The 17522-nt window shown below is 38.2% G+C and overlaps 1 protein-coding gene across 1 annotated transcript in view; it reads left to right on the top strand.

Moving 5' to 3' along the window:
- The first annotated feature begins 3334 nt into the window (after positions 1–3334).
- MYO15B (myosin XVB) overlaps positions 3335–17522 on the top strand; it is a 62176-nt gene continuing 47988 nt past the window's right edge. Inside the window, exons 1-3 of the mRNA XM_026702167.2 lie at positions 3335–3391; positions 4114–4254; positions 12755–12812. Of these exons, the coding sequence (XP_026557952.2) occupies positions 3335–3391; positions 4114–4254; positions 12755–12812 (256 nt within the window). The remainder of the gene's footprint in view (positions 3392–4113; positions 4255–12754; positions 12813–17522) is intronic.

The raw sequence follows: 17522 nt of genomic DNA, 5'->3' as shown, positions 1-17522 counted from the left end.
TGAGTAGCAGAATAAATTAAAATGGTATCCAATAGTTGAAAAGGAATCTTGTCACAAACACATTTCATGGTACCTTTTGAAGATAAACTTACAATTTATTGTTTTCAGCATATAATGTTAAAATCATAATGTGTGCTATGTCAGGCAGACTTATTAGCAGAAAATATATCTAGAAACTTCCTTATGCATTATCCCAGAAATTCTTCAGATAATCTTGGGAACATTGGTGGATTACATGATTGGAATAGAAAAAATAGAAAAAATGGTAAGGTGGATTTAACCAGATTAGTGCTCAGATAGGAGGTCATCAGGAAATCCCCTGGGCTGCAGGTTAGATTAAGGAAGTTATATTTTAAACATTGAACCGTTAAAGAATCGTTAATTGTTAAAGAAAGCAAGAGGAAATTAAAAGCTGAATGCTGCCCCAACTCCCATATAGATCTGTCCACAGTGAAAGCAGAAATAAAGCTTGACTTGGAGGAGATTTAACTTTAAAATAAACAAAGGAAAGGTGGTTTAATTCCTATCACCTTCCCTAATAAGTGTAGTTAAGTAGAAATCAGGTCCCTATATCTGGCATCTGTAGTAGTGTCTAGAGTAATTCATCTCATTCCATTAATGATTTTATTTTTTAAAAGTCTGTTAATAGTTACAATAAGCAATATCATCTTAATTTCTTGAAAATTGAGATACGTTCTTCAATGTTCATTCATAGCAATGAAACTATGTTTCCCCTTTCTCTCTTCATAATAGCTCTCTCTGTCAAATCAGAAAAGAATGTTTCATCTTCCAATGTTTCACTTCTTCCCGCCCCCATATACCTTACAGGAGCCATGTTTTCTTCGTTCAGTGCATCAAACCCAATTCCAAAAAGGTAAGAAAATGATTCTATTTGCAAAACTGGAACTGAGTTGATTGTCAGATGCTTCTAAGAGGAATTGAATTTTTGTGACAAAAAACAAAGAAATAAAAGTTAGAAGTATAGGAAGAGATGGCAACAGTATTTGATTTGTAACAGGGCTGTCAAACTCACAGCTTGCAGGCCAGATGTGTCACACGCTGGCCACACCCACACCCAGTTTAGCGAAGGAGGAAAAAGTTGCATTACATCACATGACGATGCCATGATGATATGAGTTTTACACCCCTGATTTATAAAGAACCAGTAAATCAAAACCAAGGGAGATTTGCACCTGAGTATTTGAGTTCTTTCTTAAAGCTAGAAATTTACTTTAAAAAAAAAAAAAAACAGCAACCAAGAACCATTGAGAATACCGGATAGTATCTGTAACAGTACTCTAAATAAATTGCATTTATTTAGAAAGTAAGAAAGCATTTTGCTCACTCAGAAGTTCATACTATCCTTTCAACATCAAATACTTTATCTGCATCTCATTCATCCAGCAAAAAGAGTTAAGTGTGCTTTCTTAATGGCATTAGTAAGAGACAAGTAAGAAAATAATGAAATTCAATCTTTACACAATGAGACATCTGCTTCAGAGAATACAAGGAAACTTTAAGTTAACATTAATATATATTAAGTTTTATGTTTACTTGGGAAACTTAGTGTGCCTTATGAACACTGCAGCTCAGTTAAGCTAACAGCTAACCCCCAAAAGGAGTCAGTTTTAGTGTAAACAACCCTTTTCAGGCTAAAGTATTTACACAGTTATAAGAGAGGTGAAATACTTACAAAAGGAATGATTATCCAATTCACCGAAAGCATTTTTAAAAATCATGCTTTCCCAGCTGCTACACATCATAGAAGGAGAAATGGCAGGAAATAGCAGTTTCTCTATCTTGCCACTATCGTGAGGGCCGAAACAGTGTCTACTTCCTCACCAACCTTGATGATGCACAGAGGTAAACCAGATGAATAGGTGATCAGATGACTTAGTCCCTGATGCCTTGAATACGTCCTGGGGAAGAGCAAGGCATGCGTCTTACCCTAGTTTCATGACACTGTGAAACATTTCTTTCATTTTAAAACGATCCTCTTTTGTCCATGTATATCATGGCCTTTTGAAACAGAACACTTGATTCTGTTGCAAACATAATTAGTTTATGCAGTTGGCTGTGTATTTTCTTTTACAAAATGAGGGGCCCATCAGTGCACTGATGATGTTACCTAGTTCATCTGGGGAATGAAACAACTGCAAGAAAACAACCAAGTTAAGAGAGCACCAAGGGCCCCTCATTTTAACCCTGAGCTACAAATATTCTTTTATAGAAATTGAAAAACTGCAATTTGTAGATGTACAGTGGGTATTAATGTATTGATTTTTTTTCGGCTGTCTTTTCTGTCTTTGTTCCATTTGTCTTTTGCGGAGCGATCTTAGGTGCCAGACATCTTTGATACAGAATATGTGGCTCATCAGTTGAAACATTTGGGGATTTTAGAAGCCATTTGCCTCCGGAAAGGAGGCTATCGTATCCGCCTTTCATTCCACCACTTCTTAACCTTTTCTTTGCTATATCAACACATAATAAATGTATTTAAAGCATATGTGTTTTACTTCCAATTCAATCTTTCTTGAAGCAACTCCTTCTAAAATTCAACTTGAAAATATTGCCTAACTTATTGGAATAAAATATATAAAATAACCAATAAGCAATAAAATAATAAATCAGAATAGAGAGTAAAAACAGCAAAGAAAAGTTTAAACTATTGGAGCCAACTTAGCATCTTATTAAATGACCCGGGAGAATAAAAAACGTTTGCCTAGCACTGAAAAGGCTTTGCTGCTGCTACTTGGGTCCCAGCTATGAAAATCAAGTTCAAGTTACCATTGACAGTTCAGAGAAGTAGAATGGGCAATATGCTAGTAGAATCTGCAGACTGCCAGTGAATCTGCAGGCCAGAGAGAGATTTTCCTCTCAGCCAACAGAGAGAGAAACCTTATTATTCATTGACCTGACATTTAGCAGCAGCACCTGTAGGTGAGACAATACAGCAGAAGGGCTATTTCAAGAAAGCAACCTAACAAGTTACTCCTGCAAATGATATACTTTCCTTCACCTTTAGTTATCTTAATTGGAGCCCCCCCCACCCAAGATATTGTAGGATTTTCTCAGACACATAATGTAAACATCTGCCATGGTCTGTGGGAACATCCTTGAGAGGCAGGAGGAGGAACAGCCACAGCCTAGCTGTGGTCAGATAAGAGATATTTGCCTCTGAAGTGCTTGGATTTGTGTGTACTTTCTCTGACTATATCTTGTGAGACTAGAGTAATCTGGGAAGTGAGTGTTATTCTCCTTTGTGTGACTCAGGTATGGAGTCCTGGCTGGCTAAGGTCCCAGCTGCTTGCTGAAGAGAGAGAGCTGTGTTGCTATGCTTTCCCGTGTGGTGGGAGATATCTCAGAGCGTTATCAGATTGGAGTCATCAAGGTAGATTGTCCAAGTGCCTGCTTACTGTTTAGCTTTAGAAAGCTCAAATATGGATATTGGTTTCACTGGCTCATCCTGAATAGATTCTCCCTTACATACTGCCAAAATTTAGAGTGAGCCTCATAGTCATCATATTTAAGCAATGCTGCTTTATCAAAAAGGACTTCCCCGGGTTCTATTGTCACATTTGGGTTTTCATTCTGTTTCTTGGCACAGTGGCATCCATTTTTCTCCCACTCTTAAAAATATTTTTTACATATTGCATATGGAAATACATAATTGTAAGACTAGACACCTGTTCAATACCTTATTGTCTCACTTATTTTGACTCTTAAACTACTGGTAAAACATTATTAATTGAATGAAGAGTTTTCCGTGACTGCTGGATACTCTCTATTGCATTTATTGGTGTAATTGCTATAAATATATTTTTATTGTGTTATTGTATTCTATTTCTTTTACTTGGTCCTTGATGACCAAGGTGAATCATTAATGAAATTAATGATGCCTTGGGCATGAATATAGTTAAATACATTGATATCTAAAGTCATCGTACTTCATGAGTGGAATAAAGATTGTTAAAATTAATTAAACAGGTTCTGCTTTCCCACCCACTTATCCCTTGTTTTAGACTAATAAGACAGTGAGGGAGTGAAGTTGCCTATGTGTTAGGTAACCACCCAATTTTTCTGTTGTCATTGTTTTTGGCTATTTTTTTCCAGGTGTTCTTGAAAGAAAAGACATGGCAGATGCTAGAGAAGCAACGAAATCAAAAAATGACATGGGCCATTGTCACCCTCCAGCACTATCTCCGAGGGCTCATCAACCGTCGGCAGTTCCAGGTCTTCAGGCAGAAAATCACAGTGATCCAGGCTCACTTCTGAGGCCATCTGGCAAGTTAAAGAAACAATGATCAAGCAGGCAGGGCTTATATAATGTTCCTAATATCAGAGGAAACTCCATTACTTTTGATGTCAACTGGCAGATTGACTGACACCAATGGGTTATAGCAGCTTTACCCAGCAGAGGTTTTCAAAGTCTCACCCTTATGTCTTGTTTTTTTAACTCTACTCCTTCTTTGTAAACTTCAGAAAATGATACCAAAGACTGAAGAAAACTCTGCTACACTTTGGGGTGGCCGTACTTGTTTCTGGAAACCTGGTTCACAAATGCAAGGTAACAAAATTATTGACAACGAGTGGGGAAAGTTTAATATAACTGTCCTCCTGATGTGCCATATCATTACCAGAAGAAAGAGAACAACCCTGAGGAGAAATAACCAATCATTTATTCAACAATTGTTAAAGCCCAACTTTACCTGAAAGAGGAACCCTGAACAATAGGAACACAAAGAGTTGTATAGAAATTAGACGGGTGCAATTAGGAAATCCTAGGGATCTGATTTGTTGGCAGCTTTTTGGGGAAGTCAAGCAGGTCCTGCTCCTACATGAGGTGATTTATGTTGTTAGAAGCCCTTTCAGGTGTGCACCAGAGCTGGGGAAGCCCATTGTTAAGGACATTAATCTTAAGGGAGTCAAAGGGGTATCTCTGATTGATGGTGGACCTTGAGGTTTCACTATGTTGCAAAAAGAGCAGTTAAGGCTGCTCTTGTGCTATGGGCGGGTGTGGAGGCTTTTATTCTTTGCTTTAGATGGGATTACAGCAGGCTTGGTCTGGGGGCAGGGAGGGTCAGTTGGATCTGATAGGATTAGGCAAAGGCAGGAGTTGAGTTTGACCTGGTCATGTCCAAAAGACAGAGGAGTGCCTCAAAAGGGTGCGGTCTCCATTTTATAAGCTACATTTATTTTCTCTGGCACAAAAAAGTAAATTTAATAGAAGGAAACAATAAACAAAACTTTGCTGTGAGTGGAGGAAACATTATGCGTCTCTCTGTGTGTGTGTGTCTATAATGGAGAATATGGTAGATAAAGTAACCACTCTTTCCCATCCTCCCAAATGTTGCTAGAATATGTCTATATCTATATCTGTATGATTAGGATTCTGTGGTGAAAAGATCCCAAGTTGTATGTAGTTGATAGGTCCAAATGGGCCTATTAGCAAAACAACATTGAGCATGACTCTTAAGTTAGGCTGTTATGGCTATTAACATCTAACACATTTTAGGATGTGTAATATCCTCATCATCTATTTGTACATAAGCAATCAGTACTTGAATAATTTTTGGAGTGTGGATATTATGATTATAAAATGACATCCTTGGAACCTTACATTGGAACACTTTACAAGATTGGCTTCTTGGGAAGCTGTATGCTAAATGAAATGTCTGAACTGTGATTCTGTTACTTTGGGCTTTTAATCAAATATAAAGAACTAGTTTAAGTCAAAGGTGCACAACTGATCCATCTGGGGTAAAAGTGCAAAGTTAGCATAAGAAACCAATCATTATTCCCCTTTTCCCTTGAGATGACTTCTTCCAGTAAAAGTCACTTGGAGTCAGGTAGTGTACAAATTTAATTTAAAAAAAAAGACCTGGCAAAAAACTGACTCAGATATTATTGTATAACCCAAAGTGGTGACATTTAATTACATACAGTATCATGCGAGTCAGTGGTGGGAGTCAAAAAATTGTTACTTCTGGTTCTGTGGGCATGGCTTGGTGGGCGTGGCATGGCTTGATGGGCATGGTGTGGCTTGGTGGGCATGGCAGGGGAAGGATACTGCAAAATCTCCATTCCCTCCCCACCCTACTAACCAGCTTTCAAGCTCTGTTCTCCAAGAGCAGGACAACAAAAGAAGACCCACCCGATCATCTGGGAGTCAGGAGGTAGAGAGTAGATGGGGGCGGGGCCAGTCAGAGGTGGTATTTGCCAGTTCTCCGAACTACTCAAAATATCCACTACCGGTTCTCCAGAAGTGGTCAGAACCTGCTGAATCCCACTTCTGGTGTGAGTGGATTTTTCTTTAAGATTTCCTCTTTTATGAATCCCTTGCGCAGCCTGTTCAGGAACCCCCACACCCTCTCCAAAATAAATAGGGGAGGCAGGGAGAAGAAGGAGTCTGTTCTTCTGCTGATCAGTCAGTACATGGATATAATTAAATAAAACCCAATAATTACCTGAGAAGGTCCCAGGAAAATGTCCACTGCAGGCCCAGCTTGTTTTGGATTTTCAAGTTCAGTTCCTAGCCAGAGGTGGGTATTCAGCAGGTTCTGACCAGTTCTGGAGAACCGGTAACGGAAATTTTGAGTAGTTCAAAGAACCGGCAAATACCACCTCTGACTGGAGATTTTACAATATCCTTCCCCTGCCAGGCCCACCAAGCCACGGCCACAGAATCTGTAGTAAAAAAAATTGAATCCCACCACTGTTCCTAGGTGAAGGTGTGTTCTGCACCTATTCTTCCCTCTTTTAATGGCTCCCTGTGATTCTATGTTAGGAACAAAGCAAGGTTATGCCTTTGATTCATCATCCCTGCCCTCTGTGTTTAGTGTATGACATGGAGAATTTATGGGAGAATTACAACAATAAAAGGTCTCAAAGTTCGCTGTTAGAGTTGCAGATCCTCCCTGTTCATTTTCCTCCAGTCAATACTGCTGTTGCAAGGACTTTAGCGTTCTTTTAGTCTTCACCAGGCAGCTGGTTGTATCTGTTCGCTGCCACTCAAAAACCGGGCTGTGGGAAAGAGGGAAAGAAGAAGAATATCCAATATATCGCTAAAACAGCAAAACTGGTAAGTACCTGTAGGGAACACTGGTTTATAGACAGAAAAGACAAAGCCAGGGAGAAGCAGATGATTGTAGTTCAATGTGCCCAACTTTGGAGGAAAAAGAAATATGACGCGTCTTTTCCAGTATTTTCAGTTATCCTCTTCAGGGGTTTGAATAGTAGAGGAGAAAGATTCAATGAATACCTTTTCTAAGTCAAACTGGCAGTTGCAATTACACCCATTATTTATAATATTGTGTTAATTCAATTGCTAATTAATAAATAGAGCCTGGGATTTAATGGTAGTGAGCAAAGTACTCTCTCTCTCTCTCTCTCTCTCTCTCTCTCTCTCTCTCTGTGTGTGTGTGTGTGTGAATGTATATAGATTTATATCTGTTTTGAGCATTTAAAACTTCTGGGAGCTTCATATTCTATAGCTAATGGTATCTCATATTCCTGTTACATTTTCCCTCTTTCCTTGAGGAAGAAATCCAAACCTTTTTTAAACCAGGTACATGCTTTTAAGGAATCAAGATCTTGCTATGAACATTTATTTGTATAATTAACATTCTGTGAATAAGGGTGGTGGATGGATACATATAGCATCGTCGCAATAGTACTAAAGGAAAGTGCGCGCATTGCTAATTGTGAAAGTAAAAGCAGTTTGGAAGACAAGCCAGAGGTGAGGGAAGAGAGAAAGCATAGCTTTCCATAAGATGTGTGGGATTCCCATAAGGTCATTTTATTTATTTTTTCAATTGCTTCTTCGTGTAAGATGGAAATGGGAGTAAATGTATATGCTGTAATATAAAGCTATATAATTTACAAGAAACAAAGAATTTAATTTTCTTTTTCACAGTGCTAAGATTTTTTTTGAAAGAATCTAGCTTGATCATGCATACTGGTGTTTTTTTTTATACTATCCTTGTTCCAGAGGACTGAGGACAGAAAACAGAGAAACAAGTCACTGGTCAAAGGTACTGAAGAGAGCAGGAGTTGCCTGGAAATGGTAGGTTAAATTGATAAAGTACCGGCTATCATCTGGCAACACCCCAAACTCTACATGCATACATTTATTACTGTGCATTGCTGGATCATGTGTGGAAGTGGGAACATTTTCTCTCTGTGTGTGTGTTTCGAATTTCCATATATGATGGCACTTTGTATGCAAAGACATTTATAGCCATTCATTAAAAACACAATTAGAGGTTGCTCCCAACAATCCTAAAACAATAAAAGTGAAAAACAAAGGCAAAAATAAAAACTTGGCATCACAACTACTTTTCCTTCAAGGAAGCCAATGCCATTATCTTAGGGGAAGAGCAGCAACTCAAGGCCATCTAGATTCTAGAAGGCAAGGAGGGTGTGGGAGGTCTGACCAATATTTGGGGGTAGAATATCCTACAGGGCAAGGCTGTCATGGAAAAGGGACATTTCCTTAGTCCCACTAGACGGCAATATTTAAGGGAAGGGACCTGGAACAGGCCTGTTCTATACTCTCTGATAGAACGGGCAGATGCTGTCAGGGAGATGTGGTCTTGCAGCTCTAAATTGTCTTTTCTACTTTCCAAACTGTTAGGCTGAGCTTAGGGCCCGCTTCCAAAAGACTTCATCCACTTTCTTCTACTCTGTTAAGTAACTTTGGAAAGTAGCCAAAGTGCTAAAATCTGAATTTTAAGATATTTTCTGTAAGTTAAACGTTCTTGTGGAAAACTCTTTATCGTAATTGTAATAATCAGATTTTGACTTCAGGTTTTGTAGGTTATTGCTTAAACCACAAAAGACAGGAACAAATACATGTTTATTTATGTTGCTATAGAATGGCATATAGTTTATTTTTTTGTATGAGTAATTTAGTAATTTAATGCTTCTGCAAGAAGGTTGTCGAACTGTTGGGCAGAACCTCACATTGAAACCTTGCTCCTTTGTATATGTATATGATATCAACACACATAGAAAGAGCCAGGGTTTCAATCCATGGTTGTTCCCTTTCATTGCAGACCTTCTGAGTGGATTGATTTTATATTGGATAAAGCATCTTTGCATGATTTGTCTACCGATTAATGTAATACAACATAGACAAATGTAGCTGATTTGGGAGCAAGATGCTTTGACAATAGTTCATGGTGTGATCACCTTGTACTTGAATTGCTGAAGTTCACTATCCTTGGAAATGCCCTTGGAGACTACTCAAAAACTGCAATTATTGTAGAATGCAATAACATACTTGCTGATGACGTATTTCTGCAGAACTCTTGTTCTAAGAGTTGGCAAGTTACTTCAGATTACACTTGAATGTTCTTTTGAGCCCTTTTATCTCGGGAACATCATGCTCTGAATAAAGTTGTGTGGGTTCAGTTCCAAGAAGGTGTCTTTCCATTTAGAAGGTTCACGTCCAGAAGCAGGTCTTTTCAATAGCTAGCCTAGTTACAATGGAATAATTCATCCCCAAGGCCAAGAAGTTAATTTCTTTAACTTTCAGGAAAAAGATTAATTCAAATAGATAAACATCTGCCATATACTATCCCAGACTTAACAACTGTTGATAAGAAAGACCAAAAAAAAGTCTGCATTGTTGGGTCAGGAGACAGCAAAATAAAAGAGAAAGCAATGTAAAAAATATCAAAATACAGAGACACCCCCCCCCCCATAGAAGTAGAAGACTGTGGCAAAAGAAAGCAAAGATAGTACCAAAATTAATAGGCACCTTATGTGCGATCCCCATGTGGAGCATCACTTGAACAGCATTGGTATTCACCAAATTCACCATCAGTCAGTTCTAACAGGCAGCTGTACTTGGAACTTCCTGCAATAATACTTCTAATATCATCAAAACAGCTGCCTATCCCAGGTCCTTTGGAAGGATTTGATAGGTGGATGCCAAATTCAGTCTAAACATCTGGCTGCCTGTGCAATGAATTATGATAATAGTAACAACGATAGGAATTATTGATTTCTGATTCTCCCCTTTTTATACATCTACTAATTTGGAATATTTATGGACATTCAGGTCCCTTTAAAAGCAGAGTCTTTATATGGGACTCTTTCTTGCTTGAATTTAGTTACACTTCTGTTGTGTAAGTATGCTGTTATTTTTGCCTGCTGTGTATTCAAGACGTTTAAGTTCCCAATCAGATATTATTGAGATTATGTTTTTCTTCCGGTGTTGAGCAAATTTTATTCTTGGTGGTGTAAACATATATTCCATTAAATTATGACATTCCTTGTTGATTTTTTTTCTGAGATTATGCCTAGTAAGAAAAATTCTGTTTTCCATTTTTTTCTGATTGTGAGCCATTCACAGTCAGTCTATTCTTAGGGTATCAAATAAATCTTCTGTAATACATAATAATCAAAGCATTGCAAATTAAAAATGGTAGTTTACATTACAGAACTAAACTGTACAAGTTATTATTTAAACCCAAACAGGTAGAGTAGCTTAACGGAAAAATATCCCATTCCTCGTTAATTCCTGTATGAGTAATTTAAAATTTTAATGCAGTGGGCTCAAAAATATGCAGTCACTGTGAAATTGTACAGTGCTTGAAATTCTTTTGTCTTCTGATTCCCACCTTTGTTCCCTGCCAAAAGGGAGAACAAAATGTAATGTCTCTGTAGATTGGATGCCACATTATTGATTGTTTTCATGAAAATGCTTCATGGAGTCTGAGAAGCAGCAAAGGCACATATCCACTTCTCAACTAGGGAAGCCCAACAAAGCAAGTGCAGATTTGACCTAGCCATTTCCTCATATTAAAATCTTAGACTGCTCCTAGTTAAGGGATTGCCATTATGATGGGCTGCTCAAAACAGCTACTTGTATTATTCCAGCAAGTGTTGTGTTGAACTGATGCAACAAAATATTTTTACTTTGAGCAATTATTAGCAGTGTATGTGGGTGTGGGTGCCTTTGGGTCAATTTATGACTTCTGGCAACTGCCTGTGCCAGTCCCTGCAGTTTCTTTGCAAACATTTTGCTATTGGTTTCTTCCTAGAGCTGAGAGGGAGAGACTGGGCCAAGGTCATCCAGCTGGCTTGGTGTCTAAGGCAGGGCTAGGACTCAGTATTTCCTGATTTCCATTCTAGTGCCTTAACTATCACACCAAACTGACTCTTTTATTAGCCACAAGGAAATGGAATGTGTTTATGCTTTCTGGTGTATTCTCAGCTTTATGGTGCCAACGGTATGAGGTCACATGCTCTCTGCTGAGGTGCATATTAGTCATTGTACCCTGATCTGATTTGTGAACCGATTTATAATGTCTTTGGTATTTAACAGAAAGATAACGACTGCTTTAAGTAGACTTACCCAAAATCAGCTTTAATTAGATAGCCATCTTCTCTCCTTATAAGAGCAAGGAGAAGGTAACAGAATAATAGAGTTGGGAGGGATCTTGGAGATCTTCTAAATCTAATCCAACTCCCTACCTAAGCAGGAAACCCCATACCATTTCAGACAAATGGTTGTCCAATCTCTTCTTTAAAAACTCCAGTTTTGGAGCATCCACAACTTCTGGAGGCAAGTGGTTCCACCAAAGTAATTATTCTCACTGTCAGAAAATTTCTCCTTAGTTCTAGGTTGGTTCTCTCACTGATTAGTTTCCATCCATTGCTTCTTGTCCTGCCTTCAGGTGTTTTGGTCTATAAGGCGTTATCTTCTGTTTGCATTTTTTTCTGTGTTTTCCCATTGTTTATTCCACTTTTCCTTCCCATTTAGAAAACAATAAAATAGCTGCACAGAATCTGTAACTGGTAACTCAACTGATTGCCATCCATTCCCTGTGCTTTTGAGACCTTCTTTCCTTAGTGAAAATGAATAGGCTTATGTGGCTAAAAGCAGTCTCTTCTATATTTAGGAGAATGTAAGCTTAGCCATTTAAGCTTTGAAAAACTGCCAAAACCTAGCTTTGCCTATGTGAATCTGCTGATCATGGCCCAGTTTAATTGGCTGAAAATATGTTTAAACCTCAGTGATTATTATAACTATCTAGAAATTAGAGAGAGAGAGAGAGAGAGAGAGAGAGAGAGAGAGAGAGAGAGAGAGAGAGAGAGAAATAGAGTAAAAACATCACTAACAGTAGAGATGCAGTAAAGACATCTCAGATCTACCTCTGCTTACACTGCTTCAATTTAGAAGCGATCATTTTATCATTTGAGTCTACAATCCGTGGGGATGGATTATAACAGGAACTTGTTTTCTCAACAGCTGATATGATACCGAATGTTGCAGCCATCAACATCATGGCTTGAAATCTAAAAATAATTTTAAATATCTAAAAAAAAAAGTTTTATGAGCCATATATTCCAAAATATATGGAAAATTCTGTGAGTAACCAGGAAAAACAGTTATTAGAATTACCTAAATTGCCTGAAGCTTAACAAGGTGTTTTTTCCTGGGGCATTTGGCCCCCTACAAAAATAAACTCTTTAAGGCAGGTGCCTTTTTCCTCCTTTCTTTAGAATGTATAAAACAATTCTATGCAGTTCTATACTATGTTTCTCATATTGCCCCTAGTTGATGACTTTTTTTATTGTTAATGGCTTCCTCCTAAATCAGATTTATGATTTATGTGTATATGCTTATTATGAAAGTGAAGGTTTTAGTATTTTTTTTAAAATTTTACCAAATAAACTGCATTTTATATGAGGAGTGGAATTAAACTAATAAAGTGCCTTTGTTGCTATTTCTTCTCCTTAGGATGTCCGAAGGCTCGAAATCCCTGCTGAGCTTGCAGCTCTCCTACGCTTGGCTCAGGGTGAGTAGAATGCCTGGGGGCTTGCATTTGAATTAAGAGGGTGTCCTTGACCTGCAAAATGTTTTTAAAAACCTAAAGAACATCTTAAAAATTAGGATTCCCCCCCCCCCCCACTGAGTATTTTCCTGCTGTTCTCCATGTGCTTGAATATTTTCTAAGTACTTCAGATCCAAGTGAGGTTGTTTTGATTTGATAACATGACTTCTCATTTAAAATGTCGAAAAAGTGTTTAAAGGTTGAACTTAATTTGATAATCCCCAAGATACATGTATATTTGATGTGTAAGTGGTTGTAAATGAGAGCTGGTTGCCAAGTGCCCAAATGACAGTCACATGACCGTGGGGGAGGTGTGACAGTGATAAATCAGGTCATAAATCATTTATTCCAAGGCTGTGACACATTTGAACTGTCATTAAGAGCAGTAAGTCAAGGACTACCTGTACAATAATGAACTTAGAATTGATTGTGAAGGTGTTAAACCAAAGATCTTCAAACTTGGCAAGTTTAAGACTTGTGGACTTGTCCCAGAATTCCTGAGCCTAACATGCCTGGAGGAGGAATTCTGGGAGTTGAAGTCCACAAGTCTTAAAGCTGTCAAGTTTGAAGACCCCTATTAAACTGATAGCTTTGGCTTTCTTGATTCAAGAATAAAGACAGACAGCCTACTAAAGAAATAAGAAGGAACTCAATCCAATAGAAGACAAGGACAAATTTAGACAAGGACACAAAGGACATCTTAGCAGAATTATTACAATAATGGTATTTCCAGTAATAATATGTGGCTCATGAAATCTCTACATTGAGAAAAAATGAGAGAAAGTAAATAAACACGTTCAAATTATGAATGTGGAGATCATAATGAAATACTCTGTGGATTGCAAGGAGAACCATCAATCCATTCTGGATCCAAAAAGGAGTAGATGCTTTTGTGATCAACAAGCCACAAATGTCTTATTATAGGGTCAAAATTAGGTGTGATTCACTTTACACTTTACGTTACAATTGCCTTGCATATGAGTGAAGTATTGCCAGCTGATCACTAGGAAAAATTATTGTGCAATGGAAAGAAGATAGAAACAGAAGAACAGATACGATGTCAAACAGATCATTGGAATATCTACAGAACAGCTATGAATTGAGGGGGTCTGTGGTCTTGGCTTGCTTTCTTGCAGACATTTCATTACCCAAAGTAGGTAATATAATGAGGTGATAATGTCACCTAGTTTGAGTAATGAAACATCTGCAAGAAAACAAGCAAGCTCAGAGAGCACCAAAGACCCCCCTCATTTCATTTCTATAACTGTCTGGTTTGGTTCTGCAACCCAACAGGACAGACACAGACTTCAGAGGATAATTAGGACTGCAGAAAAACAATTACTACCCACCTGCCTTTAATCGAGGGCCTCTATACTGCACGAGTCAAAAAGAGGTCTGTGAAAATATTTACAGACCCCCTCACATCCCAGACTTAAACTGTTTCAACTCCTTCCCTCAAAACGACACTATAGAGCACTGCACACAGAACAACTAGACACAAGGACAGTTTTTCCCCGAAAGCCATCCCTCTGCTAAACAAATAATTTCCTCAACACTGTTCAACTATTTACAAAGTCTGCACTACTATTACTGTTAATCTTCTCATCACTCCTTATCACCCATCCTTTCCCACTTGTGACTGTATGACTGTAACTTTGTCGCTTGTATCCTTACAATTTATATTGACTGTTTCCTAGTATGATTTGATTGCTATGACTATCATTAAGTGTTGTACGTTATGATTCTTGATTCTTAACTAATGCATCTTTTCTTTTGTGTATACTAAGATTATTTACACCAAGACAAATTCCTTGTGTGTCCAATCTCACTTGGCCAATAAAGTATTCAATTCAAACCTGAGCTACAAATATTCTCCTTTGTTGGAGCTGTGAATTATTTCTAAAGGCAGTTTAAAACAGTGAGCATTTGTCCATAAAGTCACCACACTAAAAGTCAATCCTGACTAAATGACTCCTAACAAAAATGTAATGATGGCTTGTTTAATGCAACATCTGTTCTTTTACATTCAAATTCCTCAGACTAAAAACAGGTTTTCAGCAGTTACTTAATATTCTAAGTTTCTGTGTCTCGGCATATGGATACCTTGTTTGAGCTTGGGAACTAAGCATAGTGGGGCTTTGTTAATATTTGGATGGCATGACCATGGGATAATTCCAAGGCTGTAGGCTAGACTGGGATATTGAAAAACATCCTGGAATAAGGTAATAACAAACTGCTTCTGCATTGCTGCCAAAACTGTATTGCTATCCTACAAATACGTTAACGTTAATTTAAATTTTATTTGTATTCGTATAATGATTTAATTGTGAACTGGCACATTTGAATGTATATATTTATGGTTTATTTGGATGTAAGCCATCTAGAGTTGCAGAGAGATAGGTGTCAAACAAATTTAATAAATAAATAAATAATGGTAGACACTGGGAGCTAGGAAATGTTAACTTTTTCAAAAGAAGTCTCTCATACTTCACGTCTAATGCTGAAAGTACACCTGCTTGCTCTTCTTAAGATTATACATATCAAGACATGTATATGCACATAAGTCATGCAAAGACAGTCACAGTTGGGGCGTCTCTTTTTTCATTCTTATGTTGGGTGGTATGCTTGAATAGACACACCTTCATTATATTGAAAGATAATGCTATCCTATACAAAATATTGTCTCTGATCCACACTGATCCTGAACTGGGGGAAAGGATCTATAGAACAATCATCAGACTTTTTGCAAATAACATCTCAAAGCATTGTTCTCTAGGGATAATTCCTTGATACAATAAACTCCTTTGGCAGTTCCGGTGAATACTGTCGTAAAGCATTATTAAAGCCCTGGGAAGCTTTAAAGGAGAGAAGGAAGAATACTTGGCAGTAATGCGCCTGTTATACATGTATCCCTTTCACAAAAAAATATGAGGATCTGGCAATCAATCACCTCAGCTTCTGCTCCAGAGGGAGTGGTCCAAAGACAGTTTTACTGCATCCCCTCTGGAGATACATAATGGTGGTTTTCCACTGGGGGGCACTCTTGCCTCATCCTATCTCTTTGCTCCTTTTGAGTTCCCGCTTGAAGCCACAGAGCCGTAGTATCTTCTGCTCTTCTGCCTATTGCTCTCAGGAATAGTTTTATTGTTCTCTGCATTGTGGCTGCAAAATGGACGTGAGAGAAGAGTAAAAACAAAGGCACAGGGCCAGCTGACTAACATTTTCTATGTCCCTCCCACTGGCCGACAATTGCAGGGTTGTTTTCTGAGTTTTTAAATAGTAAACTGTTGCAGATCCATAAATAGAAGAAATGGATAGAGCAACTTCTTAAAGTTATATAGTTTATAGGATACATCTTTCTCTCTAAGGAACTGAAATATTATTCACCATATTACTGTAATTGTTCGCGAACTCATAGGTTGCAATGAAATAGTAGCAATCACAGTAGATGGTCCTCAAGTTATGACCACAGTTGGAAACAGAATTTCCCTCTCCTTGCAAGGCAGTTGTAAAGTGAATTACACCTGATTTTATAACCCTTTTGGTTACATTTGTTAAGTGAATCACTATACTTGTTAAGTGAACAATATGGTTGTTAAGCAAATCCATTTCACCCCATTAACTTTGCTTGTTTGAAGTCATCTGGAAAGGTTGCACATAGTTATCACCTTACCTCCCAGATGCTGCATAAATACATGCCAAGTGACCAAATTTTGATCACATGACCATGTAAATGTTGTAACGGTCATAAGTATGATGTCCAGCTGTAAGCATTTTTTTTCAGTAAAGTTGTAACAAATGATTTTGAATGGTCACTAAACAAATGGTTGTAAGACAAGGACTTTGCGCAATCACATGGAAACCTTGTTTACCAAAATATCACTGAGTGTGTTGGGCAACCTCTTCATATTTTGTAGCAGCCATCTATAAAACCCATATAATTTGGACTTTGGCTACTGCTGGATTGGGGGAATTCCATGATCAAAGTCAGTGGGCAAGATTCCTTGGCTGAAAAAAAAATCCCCTGAAATCACTGGCATCTATAAGCATGTCCCACTATTAAGCAAAAGGGTAACATTGACAAGAATGAGGAGGAGAAAGCCAGTAAGTATTCTAGCTCAGCCAGATAACATTTTGACAACCAAAAGGAATTTGGAAATGTCACAGTCAGTGTAATACAACTTTTCTCAGCTTGGTCCGCTTTATATTGGTGGACTTCCACTCCCTGAATTCTCTGCAATTGCAAAGCTGCTAATGAATTCTGGGAATTGAAGTCCATAGATATGAAGATAGGGTGCGGTGGCTCAGTGGCTAAGACTCTGAGCTTGTCAATTAGAAAGGTTGGCAGTTTGGCGGTTCGAATCCCTAGCACCACGTAACCGAGTGAGCTCCCATTACTTGTCCCAGCTTCTGCCAACCTAGCAGTTCAAAAGCATGTAAAAATGCAAGTAGAAAAAAATAGGGACCACTTTGATGGGAAGGTAACAGAATTCCGTGCACCTTTGGCATTTGGTCATGCCGGTCACATGACCACAGAGACGTCTTCGGACAGCGCTGGCTCTTCAGCTTTGTAATAGAGATGAGCACTGCCCCTTAGAGCCGGAAACAACTATCACATATGTGCAAGGGGAGCCTTTACCTTACATATGAGGAGGACCCCCCAGTCTGCTCATT

This window comes from Pseudonaja textilis, chromosome 2, assembly GCF_049901715.1.
Source record: "Pseudonaja textilis isolate UNSWEBS1 chromosome 2, rPseTex1.2, whole genome shotgun sequence".
NCBI classification, from domain to species: domain Eukaryota; kingdom Metazoa; phylum Chordata; class Lepidosauria; order Squamata; family Elapidae; genus Pseudonaja; species Pseudonaja textilis.
This window is presented reverse-complemented; position numbering and strand designations above follow the sequence as displayed.